At 55.5% G+C, this 23,178-nt stretch overlaps 1 protein-coding gene across 2 annotated transcripts; it reads right to left on the bottom strand.

Annotated features, from left to right (window-relative positions):
* Window positions 1–230: 230 nt before the first annotated feature.
* Window positions 231–21,672, bottom strand: PLEKHM1 (pleckstrin homology and RUN domain containing M1). Of its 2 annotated transcripts, XM_036399088.2 has the most exons (15): window positions 21,607–21,672; window positions 20,578–20,831; window positions 20,412–20,482; window positions 19,761–19,918; window positions 16,475–16,556; window positions 14,734–14,981; window positions 12,773–13,402; window positions 11,268–11,592; window positions 8,840–9,074; window positions 7,540–8,442; window positions 5,848–5,993; window positions 5,520–5,713; window positions 5,025–5,088; window positions 4,463–4,620; window positions 231–1,004 (listed from the first exon to the last, which is right to left on the bottom strand). In XM_036399088.2, exons 5-15 carry the CDS (start codon window positions 16,514–16,516, stop codon window positions 809–811), a joined length of 3,141 nt encoding a protein of 1,046 aa, XP_036254981.1. In that variant the 5' UTR covers window positions 16,517–16,556; window positions 19,761–19,918; window positions 20,412–20,482; window positions 20,578–20,831; window positions 21,607–21,672; the 3' UTR covers window positions 231–808. The 2 variants fall into 2 exon arrangements, with proteins under 2 accessions (XP_036254981.1, XP_036254982.1); XM_036399089.2 differs by having other exon boundaries at window positions 8,840–9,071; window positions 20,412–20,831.
* Between the last annotated feature and the right edge of the window lie 1,506 nt (window positions 21,673–23,178).

Genomic DNA, 23,178 nt, shown 5'->3' with positions numbered 1-23,178 from the left:
GCTGAAACAAGTGGGGAGCAGCTGGGAAGGAAAATGGGGCAGGGAAATGGGGAAGGGACCCCCAACCACTTGTCCAAGCGAAACCCAGGAGGATGGGCAAGAAGGATGGGGGATGGGCAGGGAGGATGGAGGACCGGCAGCATCCCCATTCCCGATCCTCTTCCCACAGACACCCTGTCAGGTTCAAACTGTGATGACGTCCCACTGCAGAGAAGCAAACTCAGAAATCGTTTCACTTGTTGTTAAATAGACTTTAATTATCTTTGCGTGGGGAGGGGTTAAAGGAAAATAAAATTTCTCCCGAGGATGAGCAGCAGCAGGCCGGGAGGAGCAGCCCTGCTCTCCCCAGCTCTTCCTGGAGGCCACGGCCCTGGCTGGGCTGTCTGAGCGGGAGATGCTCGGGGCACCCACGGTCCCCCTGGGGCATGCAGGTCCCTAAAGGCACAAGTGTCACTTTGTCCCCTCCCTGCGTGGGTCCACCACCCAGAGCAGCCCAGATGTGCAAAACCCCCATGTAAAAAAATACCGGTTTTCAGTATCCTAAAAAACTAGAGCTTTGATCAATGTCAGTTCTCCACACCCTTGACTGAAATTCTGGGTTGACACCCTGAAGAGCAGCTGGGTTCCATTGGAAGGGGACATTGGCACCAGGAGGGTGGCAGGGAACAGCACCCGGTTAGTCTGAAGGGGGATGGATTCTTCCAGCCCTTCTTTAGCCCTGGGTGGGCAGAAGGTCCCTCCGCAGGGCAGGAGCACCCACCCCACACTGTCCCTGTCCCCAGGGCAGGGCCAGGCGCAGGATGGGCTCTCAGGCAGGGGGGCTCTGCTCTGTCCCTCCTGCCATCCCCGCTCCCAGGGCAGTGTCGAGGTAAGTGCCGGGCTCCAGGCCGGGCTCTGTGCTGGCCTCCAGCTGCCGCTGGTAGCGCTGCCGCCGCTCGCAGCGCGGGCACGCCGGGGCCCGGGCGTGGCAGTCCCGGTGGAAGACGGTTTTGCATTCACTGCACCTGGGAAAAGAAGGAAAAAACGAAACCCACTGTGTTGGGAACGTCAGAACAAAGAGTAAACTTCCCCCACTGAACCAGGGGACACTTCCCTGTCCTGGTGTGTTCTGAGCACTCGCTGAGCAGAGCCCCAGCTGCAGCTCAGGAGGAGCCGCTCGAGTGGAACATCCACCCCAGCAGCTCCTCTCCATCCCAGCAGCCGGTCCTCCTCCCCAGCAGGCCCTCATCCTCCCCAGCAGCCCCTCATCCTCCCCAGCAGCCCCTCATCCACCCCAGCAGCCCCTCATCCTCCCCAGAAGCCCCTCATCCTCCCCAGCAGCTCCCCATCCACCCCAGCAGCTCCCATCCACCCCAGCAGCTCCCCATCCACCCCAGCAGCTCCCCATCCACCCCAGCAGCTCCTCATCCTCCCCAGCAGCTGCGAGCTGGGCCGGAAGGAGCGTGGTGGGCGCTGCCAATGTGTCAGAGAGACGGGAGTGAGGTTTGAGCTGAGGTTTGTGCCCTGCTCTGAGTGCAGCTCGAGGGTGTGACAACACCCCCTACACAACAAACCCTGTGACACCAAACCCCAGACATCCACCCTTGTTTCACTGATCCCTTGACACCAATCTCGTGACACCAACCCCTGACACAGATCCCTCATCACCAACTCCTGTGACAGCATCGCTGTTGGGGACCCTCTGCTTGCCATGGCTGGGGTGGGAGAGCCCGCCCTGACAGCAAGACCTGCATGTGGGGACAGCAGAGCTGCAGGGACAGGACAGGCAGCCAGGAGGGAGCTGCCCTTGAGCAGGTGGCTCCATGGAGGTGTCAGAGCTCCCTGATCTGGCTCAGCAGCAGCAGGAATGTGACACCCTGTGAAGGACCCCAGTTTGGGCAGGGGTTTCACTGCTCATTCACCAGCAGAAACATCCCTGCTATGAGAGCTGAGGTCAATTTTTGGGTTGTGATCTCCAGCTCATCAGCGGCAGTAAAATGTGGCTCAGCCACATGCCAGCGGGGCAGCCAGATTTACCTTCACTGTGCAAATACCTGATGTACAATCCATGTGTGAACAGCATGAAACAAAAGATGCGTGGGACAGAGGCAGAGAAACACCCGGCAGTGCCAGGAAAGGGACCAGAGCATCTCAGCTGGGGCGAAATCCTGCTCTGGAAAGGAGCTGCAAACCCTGAGCAGGAAAAGGCTGGTGCATGGGCAGGCAGGATTTGGGATGGAAAATACCCATTACCCTGGTGGAACACACTTCCACGTGGCCTCTCTGGACCAGCAGCAGTGGCAGCTGCTCCCCAGGCACTGGGCGATTTGGGAAGCCGCCTTTTACCCAGTGTGGTTCTGAGCTAGAATCGGCATCTCCTGCCTCCAGCTCCCCCCGAGCTGCCGGAGCAGGAGAGGGTCCCTCGCTGGCAGGGTCATTGTTTGAGGCGCTGCAGGCACATCCTGCAGCAGTGCCGGTGTGACCCGGCGGGCCGGGGCGGGCACAGGGGCAGGAAGCCGCGTTCATGTCGGCTGAGCCGCTTTCCTGCTGCACAACCTCCTCCGTCGGGGTGAGAAAGAAAGACGTCAACAAACTTCAGAGCTCGGCTCCACGGGACACGAGACCTCCGGCCGGCCGGCAGCCAGCTCAGCCCTGCATGCCAGCACTTTCCAGAGCCCGGCTGCTCTTTTTCCAGGGAAAATCTGTCCCCTGGGGATGTTGTTGTCCTCGATAATGAGCTCAGTGCTGTCCCTGTGGCGGGGAAGGGAGCGAGCAGTGCTGCTCCTCCTCCACGGAAATACTCGCAGCCCTGAGCACACGGAGCACCCACGGATCCCGGTATCCGTGGTGGTTTCTGCAGGTTCTGGGTGTTGCTGCTCACTTTTAGGGATTGCCAGGCAAAGTGAGACCACGCAGCCCATGAGCCTGTGAAATCTCTCTGCCAGGATTGCGCTCAATGCCAAATAGGCCAAGACAGCACAAGAGGAAATTGGCCTCAAGTTGCCTCAGGGGAGGTTTAGGTTGGATATTATGGAAAATTTCTTCACTGAAATAGTTGTCCAACTCTGGCAGAGGCTGCCCAGGCAAACAGTGGAGTCACTATCCCTGCGAGGATTTCAAAGCCCTGTGGATGTGACACCTGAGACATGGGTCAGTGGTGACCCTGGCAGTGCTGGGGGAACTGTACTCAATGATCTTACAGAGCTTTTCCAGCCTGAATGATTCCACAATTCTACAGCATAACCATGGAGATGGGGATCTCTCCAGCTACAGTGGAGCAGGCTCCTGGGCTGGAAGGGTTTGACTTTAGCAAACTCTGAGGTTGATGGGGGTAAGAGCTACCCTCTAGCACCATCCCCATCCTGATTCCAACTCCTGTCCAGCTGCTGCACCCTGACCCACAGCTGACCCCTCTGCAGGACAGGTCCCTCTGCCTGTGAGGAATGGGAGCTCTGTGGGCAGGGGAAAACCCCAGTGAGAGCCAGTATCACCCCTCTCCTGCTGGGAACATCCTCAGCCTGTCCCAGCACATCCCACAGTGCTGCTCCCATCCACCTCTGCTCCCAGAGCAGCTGTGGCTGCCCCACCCCTGGAAGGGTCCAAGGCCAGCTTGGACAGGACTTGGAAGGTGTCCCTGCCCATGGCAGGGGGTGGCACTGGATGGGCTTTAAGGTCCCTCCAACCCAAACCATTTTGGCATTCTATGAAATCTGTGTCCATGTGTCCTTCCTTCCTTCCATGGCTGTAGAGGGATGTAGGAGAATCCCACTGCTGCTTCCCCTTCCCTCCTGCAGCCCCTGCAAGGGGTCAGACTGACCCTGAGTGCGAGAGGCAATGGCCAGGTGAGCAAGACAGGGACATGCAGAACCTTCCTCCTCCTCTTACTCCCTCCAGCCCCTTGGCTGCCCTGGCACCCAGCAAGGCCTTTGCAGGCTGACAGCAAGGTGCTGGTGGCTCTGCCACCTCTCTTGGTGACATCTTGGCTCTGTGAGGACAGTTTGCTCCCACCCCAAACAGCCCAGATTTAGTTTGGAGCACCCTGGAGCTGATGGGTTCCATGAGGACATGGGCATGAAGATGTGGGCATGTGAGGATGAGTCCCATAAGGATGTGGGAACCACAAGGACGTGGGCACCACGAGGACATGGGCACCACGAGGATGTGGCTCTCACAAGAGTGTGGGACATGAAGACAGGGCTCCCATGAGGACATGGGCACTAGGAGGATGTGGCTCCCACAAGAATGTAGGAGATCAAGACAGAGCTTCCATGAGGACATGGGCACCACATGGGAACCACAAGGTTTCAGGCATCACGAGGATGCAGAACCACCTCAGAGCCATTTCCAGTTCCCCCCATGCCTTGCAAGTGGGGTCTGTGACCAGAACTCAGGGGCTGGCTGGGGCTCCTGGCCTGATGCAGGCTGTGTCCCTGGTTGCCCTGGCTGCAGCAGGACGGGCAGGGGTGCTGAGAAGCTCACTCACCTGGTGGTAGTGTCGAACTCGAAGGGGAAGATGATGTCGCTGCTGTTGCAGATCTGGCAGATGAAGCCTCGCTGGGTGCACAGGTCACAGCTGTACACGTGGTGAGATGCAAACTGCAGCAGCGACTGCAGGAAGCTCTCGAAGGCACCCTCAGCGATCTGGAGGACACAGGGGTCAGTGTTTGCTGTGGCACACCCATCCTCTGGGCTCCACCTGAAGGCAGGGATGTCCTCCAAAACAACCCCCAGCCCACAAGCCTGGGGTGCAGTGAGACCCCAGACTGCTGAGAGCAGCACCCACAGCCTGCCAGGATGGGGCTCTTGGCTTGGGGATCACTGAAAACCCAACTGCTGGGAACCTCCTGCTGAAGGAGCAGCATGTGGCATCCCTACAGACACTGGGGTGTTTTCACCTGGAAAACCCCAACAACTGGGCCAGGGGGCTAGGAGCAATCTGGTCTAGTGGGAGGTGGAACTGGATGGCAGGGGTGGGTCTGGGTGGTCTTTAAGGTGCCTTCCAACCCAAACCATTCTGTGATTCTATGACCATACATGGCTCTCACCTGCCTCAGATCAGCCACGCTGTATTTGTGGGGACACTCCAGGAGGTAATGCCTGTGATCAAGCCTGTAAAGAAGCACAGAGAAGAAGGGGGTAGATGGTCTCCACCACACCTCCCAGAGCTTTGGAGCAAGGAGCAACCTGGATGAAGCAGCCTTTTAAAGTGAATCACTGCAGAGCTCATTTTCACATCCCAAATCCCGCCACTGGAAATCACGTGAGAGCATTTCAAAGGGGGGGAAAAAAGAAAATAAATATCTCATCTATTCTGCCAGGTGTTTCCTGTCCAGTCAGAAGCTCCTCAGCCAGGAAGGTGTTTCCTGAGTCCCAGCTCATTGTGCTGACCCAGCCAACAGACGGATAACTCCTTAGAGCACATGACATGGAGGGAAAACCAGCCCGAGCCTTGGCAGCACCACTCCCTGCTCCCATGGTGAGTGAGGAGGGGGACCAGGAGCCCATAGGAGAGAGGAATGCCACCCCAGGAGGGAGCTCACCGCTTGCTGAGCTCCTTCAGGGCGCCGCTGCGGCACATGATGAGATAATCCCCCAGGAGCTTCAGCTGCTCCCGGCTGCGCAGGATCCGCCCCATCCTCTCCACGTGCTCGTAGAGGCTCTCGTTGACCAGCCTCAGGTCGATCAGAGGCTGGTTTCGGATCTGTGTCAGGAACTTCAGGGCCTGCTTGCACACCTGGAGCACAGAGAGAGGGCACAGGTGGACACAGAGCATGGAGCAGCCCCAGAGCTCGGAGGGAGGTTTGGGTTGGGCACTGCCCGTGCACGGAATGCCCAGATGGACCCTCAGGAAGCAGATGCTGGACTCACCCCCCGTTTTGTCAGGTCCCAGTTGTGGATGAGGCGGGAGGGGATGATGCTCTCCTCGTCCCTGTGGCAGCTGTCACAGTAGTAGAGCCCCGAGAAGGCGCAGAGCTTGGGCCTGGCGAAGGAGAAGCCGATCTGGCGGGAGCAGCCTGCGGGAGCAGGGGGTGACAGGGGACTGCTGCCCACAGCCTCTGCCACCACTGCCGGATGGGGAGGAACTTCTGGCAGCGTGGAATTGAGCAATGATGTTTTGGGAAAGGGCAGAGACCAACTAAAGCACCTCTAGGATGTTCAGTGCAAGGCCTCCAGTCCCCTCCTCATGGATTTAAGCCTGTGATGGTTCAACAGTTCCTGCTTCACTTTTTCTCTATAAAAAGGAGGCTGAACTATCTGTGAACCCACTTTTATCCATCAAGTGGTTCAATTGTTTGGGTTTTTTTTTAGGAAAAGTGAAATCTGGCAACATCACAGTGGTTTAGGGAAGAACCTAAATCCCACTTGCTGTCCCATCACCTCCACCAGTAGCCTTTGCACTATTTTGCCTTCACTCAGCCTTTTTCTTTTCTGCTGATGTCACAGGGTACCAAAACCTCATCTGCAAGGGATGAGATCAGGATGGATTAACCCAAAAAAACCTTTACTATAACAGTGTGGAACCCATCTTGGCTTCCCTACCCTCATCCATTGCACTCTGGAATAGCTGGAGCTCATCCCCCCAAAATATTCATGGAGATCACGTGTTGTTTTCTGAATTAATAAGAAAAAACAGCCTTATTGCTGATTACTCTGAGATGGAAGGAAACACATCAGGTGTCAGGCTGGGAGGGGGGGTGAAACCAGGGCAGGCAGATCCCTAAAGAAAACCTACACAGAAAAACTGGGAATTTGTCTTTTTGGCTTGTGGCTTCCAGCTGTGGGGAGGTGGAAGATGAAGGACAGAGCTTGGAAGGGAAGGCAGAGACCAAATCGACCAGAAAAAAAATTATATTAAAAAAGGAGACAGATTAAAAGAAAAATCCAACCTGCTGGAGGGTACAAGAAATATAATTGAAGCAGGAGAGAAATCTGAAATTTAATTAACTTAGCAAGGTAAAGAGCAAATTACAGCTCCTGTGGAGGTCAGTAAAGGTGCCACCAGAATCTCCCTGTGTGCTGAGAGGCGTCAGGGGAAAGGTAAATGATTGTTTTGCAAAATCAGCCCGTCACACCCATGGCAATCCCCGCTCCTGTGCTGCCTTACTGGAAAAACTGCTCCAGATTGTGCTTTCCCCACAGGCTGGGGCCTCAAAATGCCCAGGAAGAGAGTCCTGAGCTTCCTGATCTACCTAAGGTTGCTTCAACCCCAGTTTCCCACTGTCTGTGCCAAAAGCATCTTAATGGCAGCCCAGTAACATCCCAGATGGACTGGGCTGGGGTGGGATGGGGGTTCACCGGGGGGGGCTCACCCTGTGCCCACAGGACACCAAAGGTGCCCCTGCCTGGGACATGAAGCCCCACCAAGGAAATCTTGTGCTTCTGGGATTCCTGGGAAAACAGAGAAGCTGCAGCTGCCCCGTCCATGGGGTGCTCCAAGCTTGGACAGAGCTTGGAGCACCCTGTGATAGTGGAAGGTCCCTGTCCACCCTGTCCATAGCAGGGGGTGGGACTGGGGGGGCTTTAGGGTCCTTCCAACCCAAACCACTCCATGGTTTGTACCTGCACAGATGAAGCTCTGCGCATCCAGGCCCTTCTCCATGGGGATGGCCACCAGGTATTGCAGCAAGAAGCCATTTTCCTTCACAATGTTCTTCAGGACCACCTGGGAGTGCCCATCCAAGCTGCCCCCTAGGGTGAGTGCCTCCTCAGCACCCTCCAGGTAGGACATGAGCACCTCTCGGACCAGCTCCCGCCACGAGGCCGCCTCCTCCGTGCTCTCAGCCTGCAGCTTCAGCACAGCCTTGGAGGTGATCACCTTGAAGAAGGAGGGTCCCCCCAGGCTGGTGTCTGGAAGGATGTCCTGGATGGTCTCTATGCCATAACTGTTGCTTAAAATTTTGTCATTGTTTCTGATTTTAAAGCACTTCAGAGTTTCTAGAGACAGGGAAAAAATAAACGGGACCCAGGTTTTGTCCACGTCCATGTACAGAACAGCCTCTTTGATGGCATCCAGCTCTGCTTCTGGAGCTGCACTCCAGTCCAAGCTGTTCCCAGGCACATCACTGTGATGAAGAGCACTGGAATCGCCCTGGACGGGCTGGGCTTCGCCTCCATCCTCGGAACACTCCAGAGTCTCCCAGTCCTCCTCCTCCAGCTGCGGCCGGCACTTGCGCAGCGCCTCGCGGATCCTGTCCAGCCAGTCCTCGGCCTCGTCCTGGGAAGGGGCTCTGAGGAAGAGCTTTTTGCCCAGGAACACCAGCTCAAAACGGCCGTCCTGGCTCAGTGCCAGGGACTCACAGCGCAGCAGGGAGAAGGTCTCCACGCAGATCCTCTCCTCATGGTCCAGGAAGAGCCGCAGCTCCAGCGGGGACAGCTCGCAGGAAAACTCCTTCCAAATGCCCATGGCTCCGCGCCGCTCCAGGCTGCCCAGCTTCAGCAGCCCGCGGAAAGGGTTGGAAAGACCTGGGGCAAGAGAGGGCTCAGTTTGAATGAGAGAGGGGAAGCTAGTGGGGAGAGGAAAGCCAAGAGGGGCTCAAAGCAAGCACCCAGAGGCGTGGCAGGGGTGAGAGCCAGCGCTGGTACATGGTGGGCTGGGGCAGGAGCTGACGGGATCTTGGTGTCCACCTGCATTTGGGTTTTGAGGCCAGCAACAAGTGAGAAAGGACAGGTGTCCCACAGGATGGACAGACTTTCTCCCATCCATCAGAGCTTCCCTGGGCTCAGTAATGGCTTGGGAAGCTGCTCCACTGCCTCCTGTAGCTCCCAGTGCTGCCATCAGCTCCCACCAGCCAACGGCTCTCCCCAGCCAGCCCATCCCCACCTGGAGCAGCCCCCGAGGGCAGCAGGAGGTGGCACGTACCCATCTGCCTGCGGTGCACCACGCTGAAGCCCTTCTGCTCCCGCTCTGGGGACATTTTGGGCTTCCCAGTGTCCGAGGATGGCAGTGAGAGCCTCTCCAAGTCCAGAGCACTGATGAGGCCTGGGGCTGGCCCCTCGCTGTCCCCCTCTGGCCCAAAGCCGTTGGTGTCAGCCGTGCTCCTGCTGCTCTCTCCCGGGGGAGGTCTGTAGAAATCATCTTCTGAGATCCAGCTCTTCTGTTAAAAATGGAAATATTATGAATTATTAACCTCATCCAATACCCTGTGCCCCTCAAACACACACATCCACAGCAACCCCTCCTCAGGGGCTGCTCCTGCACAGCCCAAATCCCAGGCACTGATGTGTGGATTTAATAGAAGGTGTCCCTGCTCACGGCAGGAGGTTGGGAATGAGATGAGTTTTAAGGTCCCTTCCTCCCCAAACCATTCCATGACTGTCTGATTTTCTGCTAGACATTCCCAGGTGGACAGCTCCCCTGCTCCCTCCAGTCAGAGAGTGATCCATGGAACTGTGTCAACAACTGGAAAATACTGAGACTGTATTCTGGTGGGATAATGAAGTCCAAAATTAATCAGTTCTCTCTCCCTAAAATCACTGTGGAAGGAGAGCACATTCTCTGCAGTGACCACAGGTCCGTGGGGTTTTACTGATGGGGGTGAAATTCCAGCCCTGCCATGGAAGGGCATGAGCTGGAGCAGCAGCACCAGGAAGAACAGAGATGGGGAGAGGCACAGAGATGTCCAGGGTGAAACAGAGACCTATTGCTCACAAGAGGATGCTACAGGGGCCTGAGCTGTGCAGGGGAAAAACAAGGCAGGGAAAGCAGAAGAAGCCTCTGTCTGCATGTGCCAGGAGAGGATGAGATCCATGAGCTGAAAAAAATGTGGCTGTAGCTTCTCCAGGAGCTTTTCTGGCTACAAGAATCCCAGAATCATTAAGAGAGAAAAGCCCTTTGAGTCCCCCCTATGCCAAATGACCACCAGACCAGGGCACTGGGTGCCATGTTCAGGCATTCCTTGGACACCTCTAGGGATGGGGACTCCACCACTTCCCTGGGCAGCCCCTTCCAATGCCTGACCACCCTTTCAGTGAAGAAATTCCTCCTGAAAGGAGCAAGACTCTGGGACAAGGTCCCTGAGCAAACACCAGGAGGAAAAAACAATCCAGCTCAGTGCCTTGGCACAAGGGAGCAGCATTCCTAGACCCTTCCTGGGCTGCATCCCAACAGGAATGTCCTTTCAACTCCCCTCTGCAGCCTCCCAAGAGCCTTTTATTTTGAATAACAACCGAAGTGACAGCAGAAGAGCTGTCACCACCCTTTGGGGAGGATCACGGGTGGCAGCTCCTGGATTACTCCTGGGGCAGGAATGGAGGTTGCTCCATGAGTCATGGAGAGCAGGGGGAATTTCCTGTTGACACAGTATGTTATACATAGATTAGGTCAAACTGGCTCTGGGCCACGAGGAAGCAGCGGAAACGGGATAAGCGGGAGGGAACCGAGAAGAGCAGAGAGCAAAAGGAGAAATGGTCTGGGGGGTGTGAGGTACATCCTACCCTCAGCAGCATGGAAAGGATGGGAACCAGCATGGAAACAATGGGAACCAGGACGGAACAGTCAGTAAGGAATTAGGACAGGGCTGTTCAAAGGGTTTCCTACAAGCAGAGGCCAGTGGATGTAGATCAGCTCCCGGTGGCAGCAGGGGAAATCCGCCGCTGCTCAAGACCAACACCCGGGAATGCCATCCCACTCTGGGAACAGATGTGCTGCAGCAGGATTTTCCCACTGGGAAACCAGTTTATTTCCTGTCCAGTCAACCCTCTTCCCTCCGCTTACGTGGCCCAGAAATGAAGAAAAGTCCCCATGAGAACCTCGACTCTGGGGCTGTTTTATCACTTGCACACAGCCCACAGCCAGATTTGTGCAAGTGCTCACCCCTCTCCAGATATCCCTAGCAAAACCAAAACTTCCTGCAGCAGCTGCTCCTGGAGAGGGATGACTGACAGGGCCAGGCAGGGCTTCAAAAGCTTTGGTGCCTCTTTCATTAGGGAACACAGACTTTGATCCAGTTTCTCCTGAGGCAGCTGCATGGCCACAGCTCCACGGGGTGGGAATCATCGCTGATAACCAAGTGGGAGCAGCATGGAAGATAGGAGTTTGGAGAAATCTATCCATGGAAGTGTCCAAGGCCAGGTTGGATGGGGCTTGGAGCAACCTGGTCTAGCAGAAGGTGTTCCTGTCCATGGCAGGGGGTGAAACTGATGAGCTTTAAGTCCTTTCCAACCCAAACCATTTTGGGATTCCCTGATCCTAGAAAAGCAGTGCCTATTAGAGCAGTACCCAGTTTTTTTCCCTTTACCACAGGATACAAACCCAAGGAGATGGGAAGGGAGGGAGCTGTAGCACGTACCGGACACCCTGGCAGGGGAGAGAGCAGCTGCTGGGCCGTGGGGCTGCGCACAGCCTGGCTCCCCTCGCTGCCGCTGCTGTTGGCTCTGCCCAGACCCTCCTGGGGGGCTGGAGCTGCGGAGGTGCTGCTGCCATCTCTGTCCCCGTGCCTGGGGGCTGCTGTCCCAGCAGAGATGTCCCTGCCAGGGGGAGGCTCCTGCTGTGCTCTGTTGGGTGGTGCTGGGGGGCCTGGGGGTGGCTGGGGGGAGCAGCCCAGCACGCTGGGGAGCAGCCGTCCCTCCGGGGCGTCGGGGCTGGGCCTGGCCTTGCTGAACTCGGACAGCACCCTTGAAATGGAAAAGTGATCGGTTTGAAGGCAGCCCAATAACAAAACCTATAAGCCCCCAGCCCATTATTGCAAGTTGTAATCATGTAAAAAGGGTTCAGTGTCACTGCTGGCCTCTGTGGGATGGCAGCACAGTGTGGCTGGAGAATCCCAGTGATGACAACAGAAAAATGTGAGATTTGTGCCCCACAGAGCAGTGCCAGCCCCATGGCATGGAGCAGGACTCTGCCTGTGAAGGAGCACTTCCCAATTACATCCATGAATGGGGTTAAATTTGGTGAATGGAGGGACAGCACTGGGTGCTCCCCACAGCCCCAGCCCCATGTATAGCTCCTGGACACAAATCCAGCCTTGGATCATATGCCAAATTCCAACTGTTTTCATTAATGAGCAATTAACAGTGGAGCCTGGCCAGAGGATTGGCTGTTCCCGTGGTCCCACTCTGCTGCCAGCCCCAGAATTAAACCAGCCCAAGATTAAAACTCAAAGGAGCATCTCCATCACGAGTTTAATCCAATCAAGGCAGGCTCTTCCAGGATCATTGGAAGATGCAAAATCCTGGAAGTAGGGAATGATGCTGTTATAGGTGGAGAAGCAGAGTCTGCAGCTCCAACTCTTCCTGAAGACTGGGAAGAGGCATCACCCCGAGGCTCGGCTCCCTCAGAGTCACACTCTAAAGGTGACAGGCAAAATATTTACAGATTACTCAGAGCTTATATAACCCTGGAAATCTTTGTTCTGGATGCTTGGCAGGGATAAATCACAAGGATGACAAACCAACAACCTCCCTCTCTGAATGATTTGCTGAAGCTGCAAATTACAACCCTTCCCTGTGACCAAACTCATTTCTTTCCCCCTGTGGAAAGCCCTGGAGCATCCCCCAGCGTACTCCAGGAAGATGTGACATTCCTGAAACCAGGGAGCAGCATTTTTCTGGCGTTTCTGCCCTCGTAAAGAGGACACACACACTTCAGTGGCTATGAGTTCATCTGCACTGGCAGCACTGTCTCAACAAGCCGTGCCGAGCAGTTCGTGCAAAGAACAAAAGCTCCTTCCAGAAGGGAAAAAGAGCTTGTTAAAGACAAACAGGGAGAAAGGCTTCCTGCCTAGAGAGAGAAAATAACATGAGCCCAGAGAGGGTCAAAAACCCCTTTGGAGAGGAGATGTGGGGAGAGACTCACTCCTGCAGGGACCTGTCCAGGTCCTCGGCGGTGGCTGTGCCCAGGTCGGAGTCGCAGGACAGCGGCTCCTCGGCGCGCTCGGGGCTGCGGGCGCACGGCGCCGGGGGGAGGCTGTCGGAGCCCAGGCTGGACGAGAGCTGCGATGAGCTCGTGGTGTTCAGGCTCAGCGAGGACGATGTGAGCTTGATCTTGCTGCTGGCTTTGCTGATGGGCAGGACAGGGGCTTGGATCTCAATCTCATCCGACCCTGAGGACTGGGAGATGGAGCCCAGTGATGCCTTCCTGCGGGGTTCAGAGGATGTGAGGGGCTCCAGCAGCTCGGACACGGGACACAGACCCGACAGGGACAGCGGGGTGATGGTCCACTCGTTCAGAACTGCTGACTTGTAGGAGAGCTCGAAGGTTAAGGAGGATAAACCCTGCAAGTAGCAGAGGAGAAACTCGCACTCCTCAGCATCCAGGAGCAAGGCTGGGGCCTGGTAGTACTCGTGCAGGCGGGCCCGGTCCCGCAGCAGCAGCTTCAGGTAACACTCCATGAGGCCATCATTCAGTGCCAGCCGCAGCCAGGCCCGGCAGCGCCCCACGTCCGTGTTGATAAACATCAGCTGCTCCAGCTCCGAGACAATATTCCTGGGAAAAAAGGAAAAAGAACAAAACAGGAGTGAGTGGCTCTGTTTTGGTCCACTGTGGGGTGCAGGAGGGCCAGAGCCTTCATCAGACACTGTCCAACCTGCTCTGCTACAGGGAGTTCAGGAGCTGGGATAAAACAAGCTGTGGAAAATCTCTCTCCTTCATGGAAAGTGTGGTTTTCCATGGAGGGAGATGGCTCCTGAATGGCCCAAACTAAATATGCTGGTAAGGACCCCAGGCAGCCCTGCAGCGCCTCTGGCTGACCATTCACTCTGATTGGAGGCATCTCCCACCCATTGCTTGCACTAAATGATGCAGAGAATTCCTGCTGTCCTTGTCTATTTGTGGGGTTTGTGCTGGCTAGATCCTCCTTGGTGACAACCATGTGTCTAAATTCTCACTTCAAATTTGAAAGCAGTCAAAACACAGTGAAAAGTGCTGTGGCAGCCCCAAAAAACCAACCTGGCTGGGGTTGAGCTCAAGTAATCCCAAAATCCTGAATTCAGCTGCTCTTCCCTAAAATTCAACAGTGACACCATGCTCCCTGATCCTCCCTGCTCCCAGCTCACTCACACACCTCAAAAACCAGAGCAAAGGTTTTGTAAGACTTCTTTCCTAATCTGTCTCTCAAGACAGAAGAAAAAAACCTTCAAAGGGCACAAAAATATCCCCCCTAGCATGTGAAAGAGTTATTTTCATCCACTCTTTCATAATTCAGGAGTTGGTGATGGAATGGATGAGGCTTTCAGAACAATTTGTGTGTGGGCTGTTATTTACTGTGTGTGAACTTGACTTAGGGAGTGTCTAGAAAAACCCAGTAAACAGTGATCACTCAGGAGAGACCTCCTTAAAGACTGGCTGGGACATGAGGAAATGGGGCCAACCAGTCCCAGCAGATCCAGGCCAGGAGAGAGCCCAGATCTGTGTGTTGTGCATGAGCAGCCACTGCTGGAGACCACTGTGGCCACTGGGGCTCCACTGGGCCCAGAAATCCAGCCTGGCACCCAGGAATAAATAAGAAAGGGATGTGCCTTCAGTTTCAATTCTCAAGTTTTTGGGGACATCAGCTCACCCCCAGCACACACTGAGCAGGGATGTTGGGGCTGAGCCCCTCTTGGCACTGCAGGGGCTTCACTGCTACTTCCATCTCCCAGGGTCCTGGGCAGGGACCCCAAAGCCCTGTGAGAGCATGTTTCCCTGCAGCTGAGGGGACTGAGCACACAGATGGGGAGAGACATGTTCATAGAGCCATCCTCCTCCTTCCCTGACAGCACCAAAAGAAGGGATAAACCTGAGCCCGTGAATCCCTGCCAGCAGCAAGAGCTGCTCACCGATGTGTGATGCTCTTCAGCAGGCCCCAAAAGACTGGCTGGGGAAGGGGGCCTCGACCTCCTGATTTCTTCCCTTTCCCCCCACTCTCTGCCTTGATGTGCTTTGCCTTCAGGCCGTGCACAAACACAGCTTCCAGGGCACTGCAGAGCGTGTTGGCGTTGCCGTCATCGCTGGTGACCACGGCGTCCGAGCTGACGTACTGCTTCTGCAGAGCCTTGATGGCATTCACCAGCTGCTTCTTGATCAACTGCAAGACAGGAGGTGTGGGTTTGGATTATAAAAGTGAAAATATTAGGAAGGATTTAATGTATAAGAGCTCAAAAAACAGTAAGGCTTATCCACAGTGAAGCACCACACGACTCCTGCCTTGTCCTCACTCTTTGGAGCGGCTGAACCGGTCCAGCTGGGGACTCACACTCCTGTCATCTGGCTTATTTTGTTATAAAAATAATAATTTATGCAATTTTAGCTGGTGTTTCAGAACTGGCGCTGCTTTTAGAGTGTGTGGTGCTTTGTCTGCAGACAGGAACTGGATTAAGGGGATGGGGAAGAAGGAATTGGTTCTTTCCAGGCACTCTCTTGGGGGAAACACGAGGATTAAGTGTGGGTGAGAAAGGAGAAACTCAGAGGAGGGAATGGATCCCCTGAGCTCGTGCAGGTCAGCCCAAGCAGCATGTGACATGTGACACAGGGCTGCCAGCAGAAATCAAAGCCATCGACCTCACTGGCTGTGCTGGCTAAACACTCAGGGGACGGGCCCCAAAACATCAGGGCTTGGAAGGACATCGGGGTTCAGCTGCTGCCCTCAGAGAGACTCAGTGGGTTCAGGGATGTGGGCATTTTGCCTTCCAGCAGCTTTACTTCCTCTTCCACCAGTCAAAAGCAGCCAGTTTGGTGAATTTAGCAATTTCACGCCAGTGGAAAAGATTTTTCCTAAAGCAACTGAGCCTGGATATGTCAACCAATCGTTATTTTACCTTTATTTTAAATCAAGGTTGTGTTTCCCAGCAGGCACTTGGAAAACACCACAAATTCCTCCTCAAATTCCAACCAAACAATCTATGTTTCAGCACCACACAGCATTCCCAGAAAATGCTGAATGTTCCCTGAGCAGGGCTCTGCACATTTTAACTCCAGCCTGGGTTGGCTTGCACAAACCCATATTAAATTTCCAGCCTGGGATATTTTTTTCAGCATCTAAATAAGATTCCCAGCAGGTGTAGCTCAAGGACAACAGCCAGGGGAGTGTGTCCCTTATTTGGGGTGCTGTTTTCTAGCTTTTTCAGCTGCCCCCCAGGTCTGTTGCTCCATGGAAGGATCACTGAGGGCTGAGAAGAATAAAGAGTGCAGATGATTTTATCAGTCATGCATGGATTCATCCATGGGAGGAATAAAACACTTGGGTTTAACTGTTGATGTTGGATTTTGCTTGTTGAATGTGTTTAGACTCCCAAAGTTGGGTGAAGAGACTCCAAACTGGGGGGGACAATGCTTCTTCATCCAGGTACCAGAGCTGAGCACCTTCCCTGCCCCACATGAGGTCTTACAAAGGCCAAGGTGTGATTTAAGCCCTTATTTCCTTTAATCCCCCAACCCAGACAAACCATCAAGGATCCCTTTCCAATCCCACTATAAACCATCCTAATCCCAGCTGGCAGCACCTACAAATCCTGCCTGTTCCTAGCAGTGCCTGGAGCTGCACTGGGAGCTGTCTGGGGAGCACTGAGGGCTCTGGCTCACCTGGATGGCTTCCTTGGGGTCCTCGGAGTGGCTGGAATGCATCTCTGCTGCTGCTGCTCCCCACGCTGCCTTCACATGTCACCTGTGGGACAAGGAGGGCATGGCTGAGCACCCAGGGGTTCCACCCCACTCACCTGCCAGGGCAAGGGCTCCTGGTGCTACCCACAAGGGATGGATCCTGCCCTGAGGCATTCTGCAGGTGCTCATGGCCAGGACACTGTGGGATCTGAGCTGGGAGTGACTGACATGGAAAGGTACTGTGATTCCAGGGACAATGCCTGGGGACACTTCCCAGGGACCAGGAGAGTTTCGGGCAAAACAGAGCATGGCCAGGAGACCAGGAGGGAGGAATGAACCCCAGTGAGGGCCTCAGGCAGCCCCCAGGCAGGTCTGGCCAGCAGTGCCACAGGCACACCAGGGACTGTTCCCCTTGTCCCTGTGTCCCCTGGAATGCCTAAGCCTGGAAAAGGCACCCAAAATCCAAGTGGGAGTGGCATTAGGTGGCCTGGACAAGGGGTGTCATCCCCCAGCAGAGCCTGGGGAGAGGTGACAGCAGTTCAGCTCTCTGTCACATGCCAGAGGAGTGATACTGCTCCAGCTGGGACAGACCCTATCAGCACAGAGCTGTCTAGGGAGATGGGAAAGAATCATGGAACGCCAGGATGGTTTGGTTGGGAAGAGACCTTAAAGACCACCCAGTTTCACCCCTGCCATGGGCAGGGACACATTCCACTATCCCAAGTTGCCCCAAGCACCATCCAACCTGGCCTTGGACACTCCCAGGGATACAGGGGCAGCCACAGCTGCTCTGGGCATCCTGTGACAGGGCCTCTCCATCCTCACAGGAAGAATTTCTTGCCAATATCCAGTCTGAATCTCCATTCCTAGTTTAAACCCATTCTTCCATGTCCTGTCACTGTCTGCCCATGTAAAGTCCATCTCCACATTTTTTAAAAGCCCCTCTAAGTACTGGAATGCTTCAGGTTCTCCATGAGGCAGATGAACCTCAGCATCTCCCCATGCTGGGGGGTGCCAGGGCTGCTCTGCTGCTTTGGTGGGAGACAGAGAAAAAGCCAGTGTCCTCCTGATACGGAAAACCCTGCAAAGACCTGAACAGTCTGGGCAGCCTGGCCAGGTCAGCTGCCACTGCAGGGACAAGAAGGGACCTTTGACTTCTGACTCTTGGCTTCCTGCCCTGCTCCTCCTTCGGGGCTGTCTGTGAAACCCAGCTGTGCCTGGAGCCTCTGAGCAGAACATATGGTGTCAGAAGGATACCCATGGCACAGCTGGATCCCTCTGCAAACACAGCTGGATCCCTCACCAGACACAGCTGGATCCCTCTGCCCACACAGCTGGATCCCTCTCCAGGCACAGCAGGGCCTGGCATGAAGAGGGGTCTGAGGGCTGCTCCAACCCCTGTGACTGCTCACAGCTTCCTAAGGATATGAGAGGCTGGAGAAGGAATTTATTTATAGAATCCCAGAGTGGTTTGGGCTGGAAGGGACCTTAAGTACCAGCAAGTGCCACCCCCTGCCATGGCAGGGACACCTTCCACTATCCCAGGCTGCTCCAAGCCCCATCCAGCCTGGCTCTGGACACTTCCAGGGATCCAGAGGCAGCCTCAGCTTCCCTGTGCCAGGGCCTCACCATCCTCACAGGGAAGAATTTCTTCCTGATATCCCATCTAATCCTCTCCTCTGTCAGTGTGAAACCCTTCCCCTTGTCCTATCAAACTATTCCCTTAAGCTGGAATCACTTGCCATCCAAATGGAGAAGGAGAGCCCAGCTGTTGGCCACAGGGCTGGATCTGCCTCTGGCAGACAACAGGCTTGCAATGGCATTGATGTGTCAGATTTTATTTCCAAAACAACACAAAATCCCCAGAGCTTTCTTTGAGCAGAGCTGACAGCATCAACCTGCCCCTCTCCTGCCAGGCCTGGGCAGAACCATGGTTTGCTGAGCAGCTCCTCCATGGCCACAGCCAGTCCTGAAGGCAGCACTGTCCAAATCAGGAGCAGTTTAAACCCAGAGTGGCCCAAATCTGCAGTGGCCCGAACCCAGAGTAGCTCAAGTCTGGAGCAGCCCAAATCCAGACATCCCAGACCTGGAACATCCCAGACTCAGAGCATTCCATGCAGGTACCACAGCAGCTGGCCCTGCTGAGAGCAGTAGGACAAGAACTCCTTGGGGCCAAACCCAGGACAGATCCTCAATGTTTCCAGGGTTCACAGATGATTTCAGAGAAAATGAAACTGTTTTTACTGTGGCTTGTCATAAGATTTCCTCTCCTTGTGTTGCAACACAGAAATGGGGGAGCACAGTAAAGTTAACCACTGGCTCAGGGGCTGCTGGGGGGTTGGGGAACTGAGGGGCTCCAAGGACTGCAGGGAGCCACCCCCATCTCTGCCTCTCACCTGGGAGGCTCCAGCTCCTCAGGGCTGGGCAGCCTCTGCCCCTTTCCCCACCACCTCCTGCTAAACCCTGAGGACAAGAGGCACATCTGCCCCTGGAGAGAAATGAAGGTGGGAGAATTTAAGGTGAGAGGAGACCCAGGTGTGGGAGAAGACTCAATGGTGAGAGACTTGAGGGAGATCTGAGGGTGAGACCTGAGGGTGGGAGACTCGAGGAGGGGCACAGGGTGGCACTCCTCATGCCCAGGGAGGCAGCACAGGTGTTCCAGCCAGGACCACCCTGGAGTCCTGAGCTGGTCACAGGGAAAAGGGTGACAACAGAGGGTTTTCAAAGACTTCATCTAAGTTTGACAAAGTGAGAATTCTTCCCCCAAAACACTCTCCTTTGCCAGCATCACTTCTCCAGAAGGAGACGAGAGCCTGCAGGAGGAGAGAGCTGAGGAGGACAACCCACCACCTTCACCACGGGACTTTTCCACTCCCACACCGACCAGTCCAACCAGTTTATTCCAGCACCACGAATCCACATGGCACCACTTCTGTGGGACAGAATTTTCCTGAATAACGAGCGCAAGGAAGCAGCTTTGAGGAGGATTTCACCAAATAAAATCTTAGGTGAAACACAGAGAAATTGGAACAGGGCACTGGGTCTAGAAAGACCTAGAGGGCTCTGGAGCACTTCCAGGCAGATCCTGGAAAGCCACGGCTGCTCCTTGTGATCTTGGGAGATAAGAGATGGGATGGATGTGCAAAGACAGAGACAAGCACAGCTATAGCAGAGAAAACCCACCAGGTTTCCCGGCAGTCACCACCCTGGGTGAAGCAGGGAAAGGCAAAGAGGTGAGGAACAACCCCAGGCACGGAGCCTGACCTACCCAGGAGAAGAGTCACGGTGCAAGGGCAGAGCTGCTGATTTCCCAAACTGCTGCAAACCAGCCAGATTCTTTGGGAACACCTGGAATCAAGGTTCATACCAGCAGAGCAGGGCCTCTGTCCCAGAGCTTGGCTCCTCCGTCTCCCAAGAAGCGACGCTCTGTGAGTTATAAATAAACAGCAGGTCACTGCCTGTGCTCTGGGATGGAAAACAACAGCCCACGACGGCAGCGTGAGGGTGACTCAAGGCCTGGACACAGAGCCAGTCATTTTCCAAGCACGAGTGCTGTGCCAGTCACCCTCTGCCCTGGGGACATGGGGGCTCTGATGCCACAGTGGGTCCAAGGGCTGCTGTGGGGACAGCCCTCTCCTCTGACACAGCTCCTGCTGGGCCCAGAAGAAAGCCCAGAAGCAGGAAAGCCAGTGGCATGGCATGGGGATTGGCTAGTTGGAGGACAAAACCCCTGGGAACAGCTTGGCAAGGGCTAGGACAGGACAGAGCCCCAGCAGGACCCTCAGGGTCCAACTTTGGCTCCTTCCCTGTGCCCAGCCTGATGTAGCAGTGCTGTGATTCCCACAGCAGGAACATAGGCATGGAGTGAGGAACGGGACCACCACACCACCCTCGTCCCTATTTGTCACAGCTGACAAACCTGGTGGTGGCTGGAGAAGTGTCACCTCCGATGCACCCGTCCAGCTTCTGCCCTGCAGGGCCCAGGAGCAGCTGGAGGAGGAAGAGCAGCCACTGAGCTCCCAGGCTGGGTGGTGACACTGTGCTTCCCAAACACTCCAAACTGGGAATTTCCTTCAGCCTAATACCTTCTCCTGCACCAGGCTACAATTTGCTGGAGCTGCAGGGAGAGCTGGGGCTGGTTTTCCACAGCACTGGAGCCACAATGCACAGGCCAAGCAGGTTGTGAAAGCCTCAGCGTGTTGAGGCAAGATGTTCCCAGGTTTCTATTCCCAGTTTTTGTGTTGCTTTGGATTGCCAGCACTGGAGTTTCCCCGTGGATGTTCCTGGTGCCATCCGGCTGGGTGGGTGGCTCGCATTCCTCGGCAGGGGACGGCAGTCACTGCAAGGAAGGAAGGGAGGAAGGGGCTTTTTAATCTCTGTGTTATACACAAGAATTACCCAGACCCTGTTTGCAACTGCTCATTTGATGTGAGAAAATGCGACTTATTGAGAATGTAACACCTGATAAATCAGGGAAAGCTGTAAGGATCCCACAGATGCTGGGATTTCTGGCTGGTGGGGGGAACAGGCTGAGAGATCTGGGGTGTCAGCACTCCTCGGGGTGAAGTGAGGACCAGACACCAACCCTCAGTGGGGCCCCTTGGAAAGGCACATCTGACCCGCTGTGCCCCCATGGGGGACACAGAGAGGAGGAATGAGAGGCCGAGGCTGCTGGCTGGGCAGCGCTAGCCCAGGCGTGCGGGGCCTGCCACGGGCGGGCCGGGGGCTGTGAGGGGGGCTGGGGAGGGATCGGGGCCTGACCAGGCGTGGGGAGCTGGGGGAGCAGCGCTCGCCTGCAGCCCTGCACCCCCTGCCAGACCCCGATCACCGCGGGGTCAGATCACCGCGGCTGATCCCCCAGCGCCCCGCACCCCTCCATAGACCCTGTCACTCTGCACCCCCAGCGCCCCGCACCTCACGGCCCTCACCCCGCACACCCCTTGGCAGCCCCGCTGGCAGGGCCCTCATCCTGCACAGCCCTGGCAGCCCCGCACCTCACGGCCCTCATCCCGCACACCCCTGGCAGCCCCGCAGCGCACGGGCCGCGCTCACGCCGCACCTCCGGTCAGGCCCCACCGCCCCGGTAGCCCCGGCCCCCCCCCCCGCCCGCTCACCGGCTCCGCGGGCCCGGCCGGGAAACCCGGAAGTGCCGGGAGCGCGCACACTCCGCCCATCGTGACGTCATCGCGCGGAGGGGCGGGATCTATAGCGCCAGGCCCCGCCCCGCGGGCACCGTGCGGGGCAGCGCGCGGAAAGCCGGACACGGCTGGACGCATGGACACAGCTGGACACACAGCTGGACACACACGTGGACACAGCGAGACACACATGGACAGACATTTGGACACACCTGGACCCTGTCACTTGTGCAGGGTGCCCCTATGATATCATGGCCCTGGGAAGGCTGTGGCTCCAGAGGCTGAGCTGCGGTGACTGCCTGGGACACCTGGGGCTTCCTGGATTCCCCCTGTCCCAGTCCCCAGGGGACTTTTGGGGTGTCCTAAGCATGGCAGCCACCAGCAGCATCCTGCTCTGGAGAGGGTGGTCATGGAGTCAGTGGCCCAGATCTTGGGGTGCTGGATGCAGAGCAGGGCCCAGGCAGGAGCATCTTGTCTCTGGGTAACAGCATTTCCTTAGGCTTCTTCCATCTGGAATGACAACAAGGAAACAACATCTGAGGAAATAATGGCAAGGAAATAACTGTGAAGGAAATTCAAGAAAATAGTCAAGGAAGCAGTAGTAAGGAAAAAGCCAAGAATATTACCTCCAAAGAAGTGTTATCCAAGGAAATAAGGGCAAGTAAATGACAAGGAAACAACAGCTAAAGAACTGGGGTCCAAGGAAGTGTCCTGGCATATAGTCACCAAAGCAGCAGCATCCAAGGAAAGCCTCAGCAGTTCCTACATCAGAACAAGAGCTGAAGAAGAAGTGCAGGCATTTCCTGTACTAAAAGTATCTGCCAGGTTCTTGATTCCCATGAAATGAATTTGAGGCTGAGCTGTGCACTGCAGGGTACTGCAATGTGGAGAGAGAGATTTTCCTAACCCCTTCAACTATCTGGGAAAATGCTGTGTGTGAATTAAGTGGCTGTAAACAGGCAGAGCCTGGAAAGTACAGTGCAAGAAAAGGATTTGGAGAGGTGAGGAAGAGTGGGAAGCACATGGTACCTGACCTCACCTGCTCTACATCCTCGGCCTTGTACTTCTTCCTCTCCATCACAGATGTTCAAAGAACCCCAGAAGATGATGCTTGTGTTCCCAGGGACAACAAGGGAAGCTCTCTACCACCACTCAGTTCAGCTCCCAAGTGTGCAGAGGGACATCAGGATTGGAAACCATGCAACCATCAGCCTGGGAGCCAGGCAGGTGTGAGGGAGGGCAAAGGAAAGGAGGAGGAGGCAAAAACCTCAGGGGTGCAGAGGGGACAATGCTGCTTGTGCAGCTCCAAGCCAGCACCACGGGGACACCAGTGCCATGGCCTCTGCAGGAGGACACAGCCATTCCCCTTCCCACCCACCACCCAGAGCTCTTGTGCTCACAGGAGACATTTGGAACACAAAAGTGTTGACCCTGGAAAGCTTCAGGGGCCTTGGGATGTTTTAGAAGCACTACTGCAAAGCCTCTTACTGTGATATCCATAGAGCTATCCAGGAAGGCCTCATTGCAATGGGAAAACTCTACAGGGAG

This window comes from Molothrus ater, chromosome 27, assembly GCF_012460135.2.
Source record: "Molothrus ater isolate BHLD 08-10-18 breed brown headed cowbird chromosome 27, BPBGC_Mater_1.1, whole genome shotgun sequence".
NCBI lineage: Eukaryota > Metazoa > Chordata > Aves > Passeriformes > Icteridae > Molothrus > Molothrus ater.
The sequence above is the reverse complement of the archived record's forward strand: the minus strand, read 5'-3'. Positions and strand labels throughout refer to the sequence as shown.

Coding starts and splice junctions, on each gene's coding strand:
- PLEKHM1 (XM_036399088.2), bottom strand. CDS start 16,516: ATGCATTCCAGCCACTCCGAGGACCCCAAGGAAGCCATCCAG. Junction 13,403..14,733: donor CTGAAGAGCATCACACATCG/GTGAGCAGCTCT, acceptor CTTTTTTCCCAG/GAATATTGTCTCGGAGCTGG. Junction 11,593..12,772: donor CTGGACAGGTCCCTGCAGGA/GTGAGTCTCTCC, acceptor TTCCATTTCAAG/GGTGCTGTCCGAGTTCAGCA.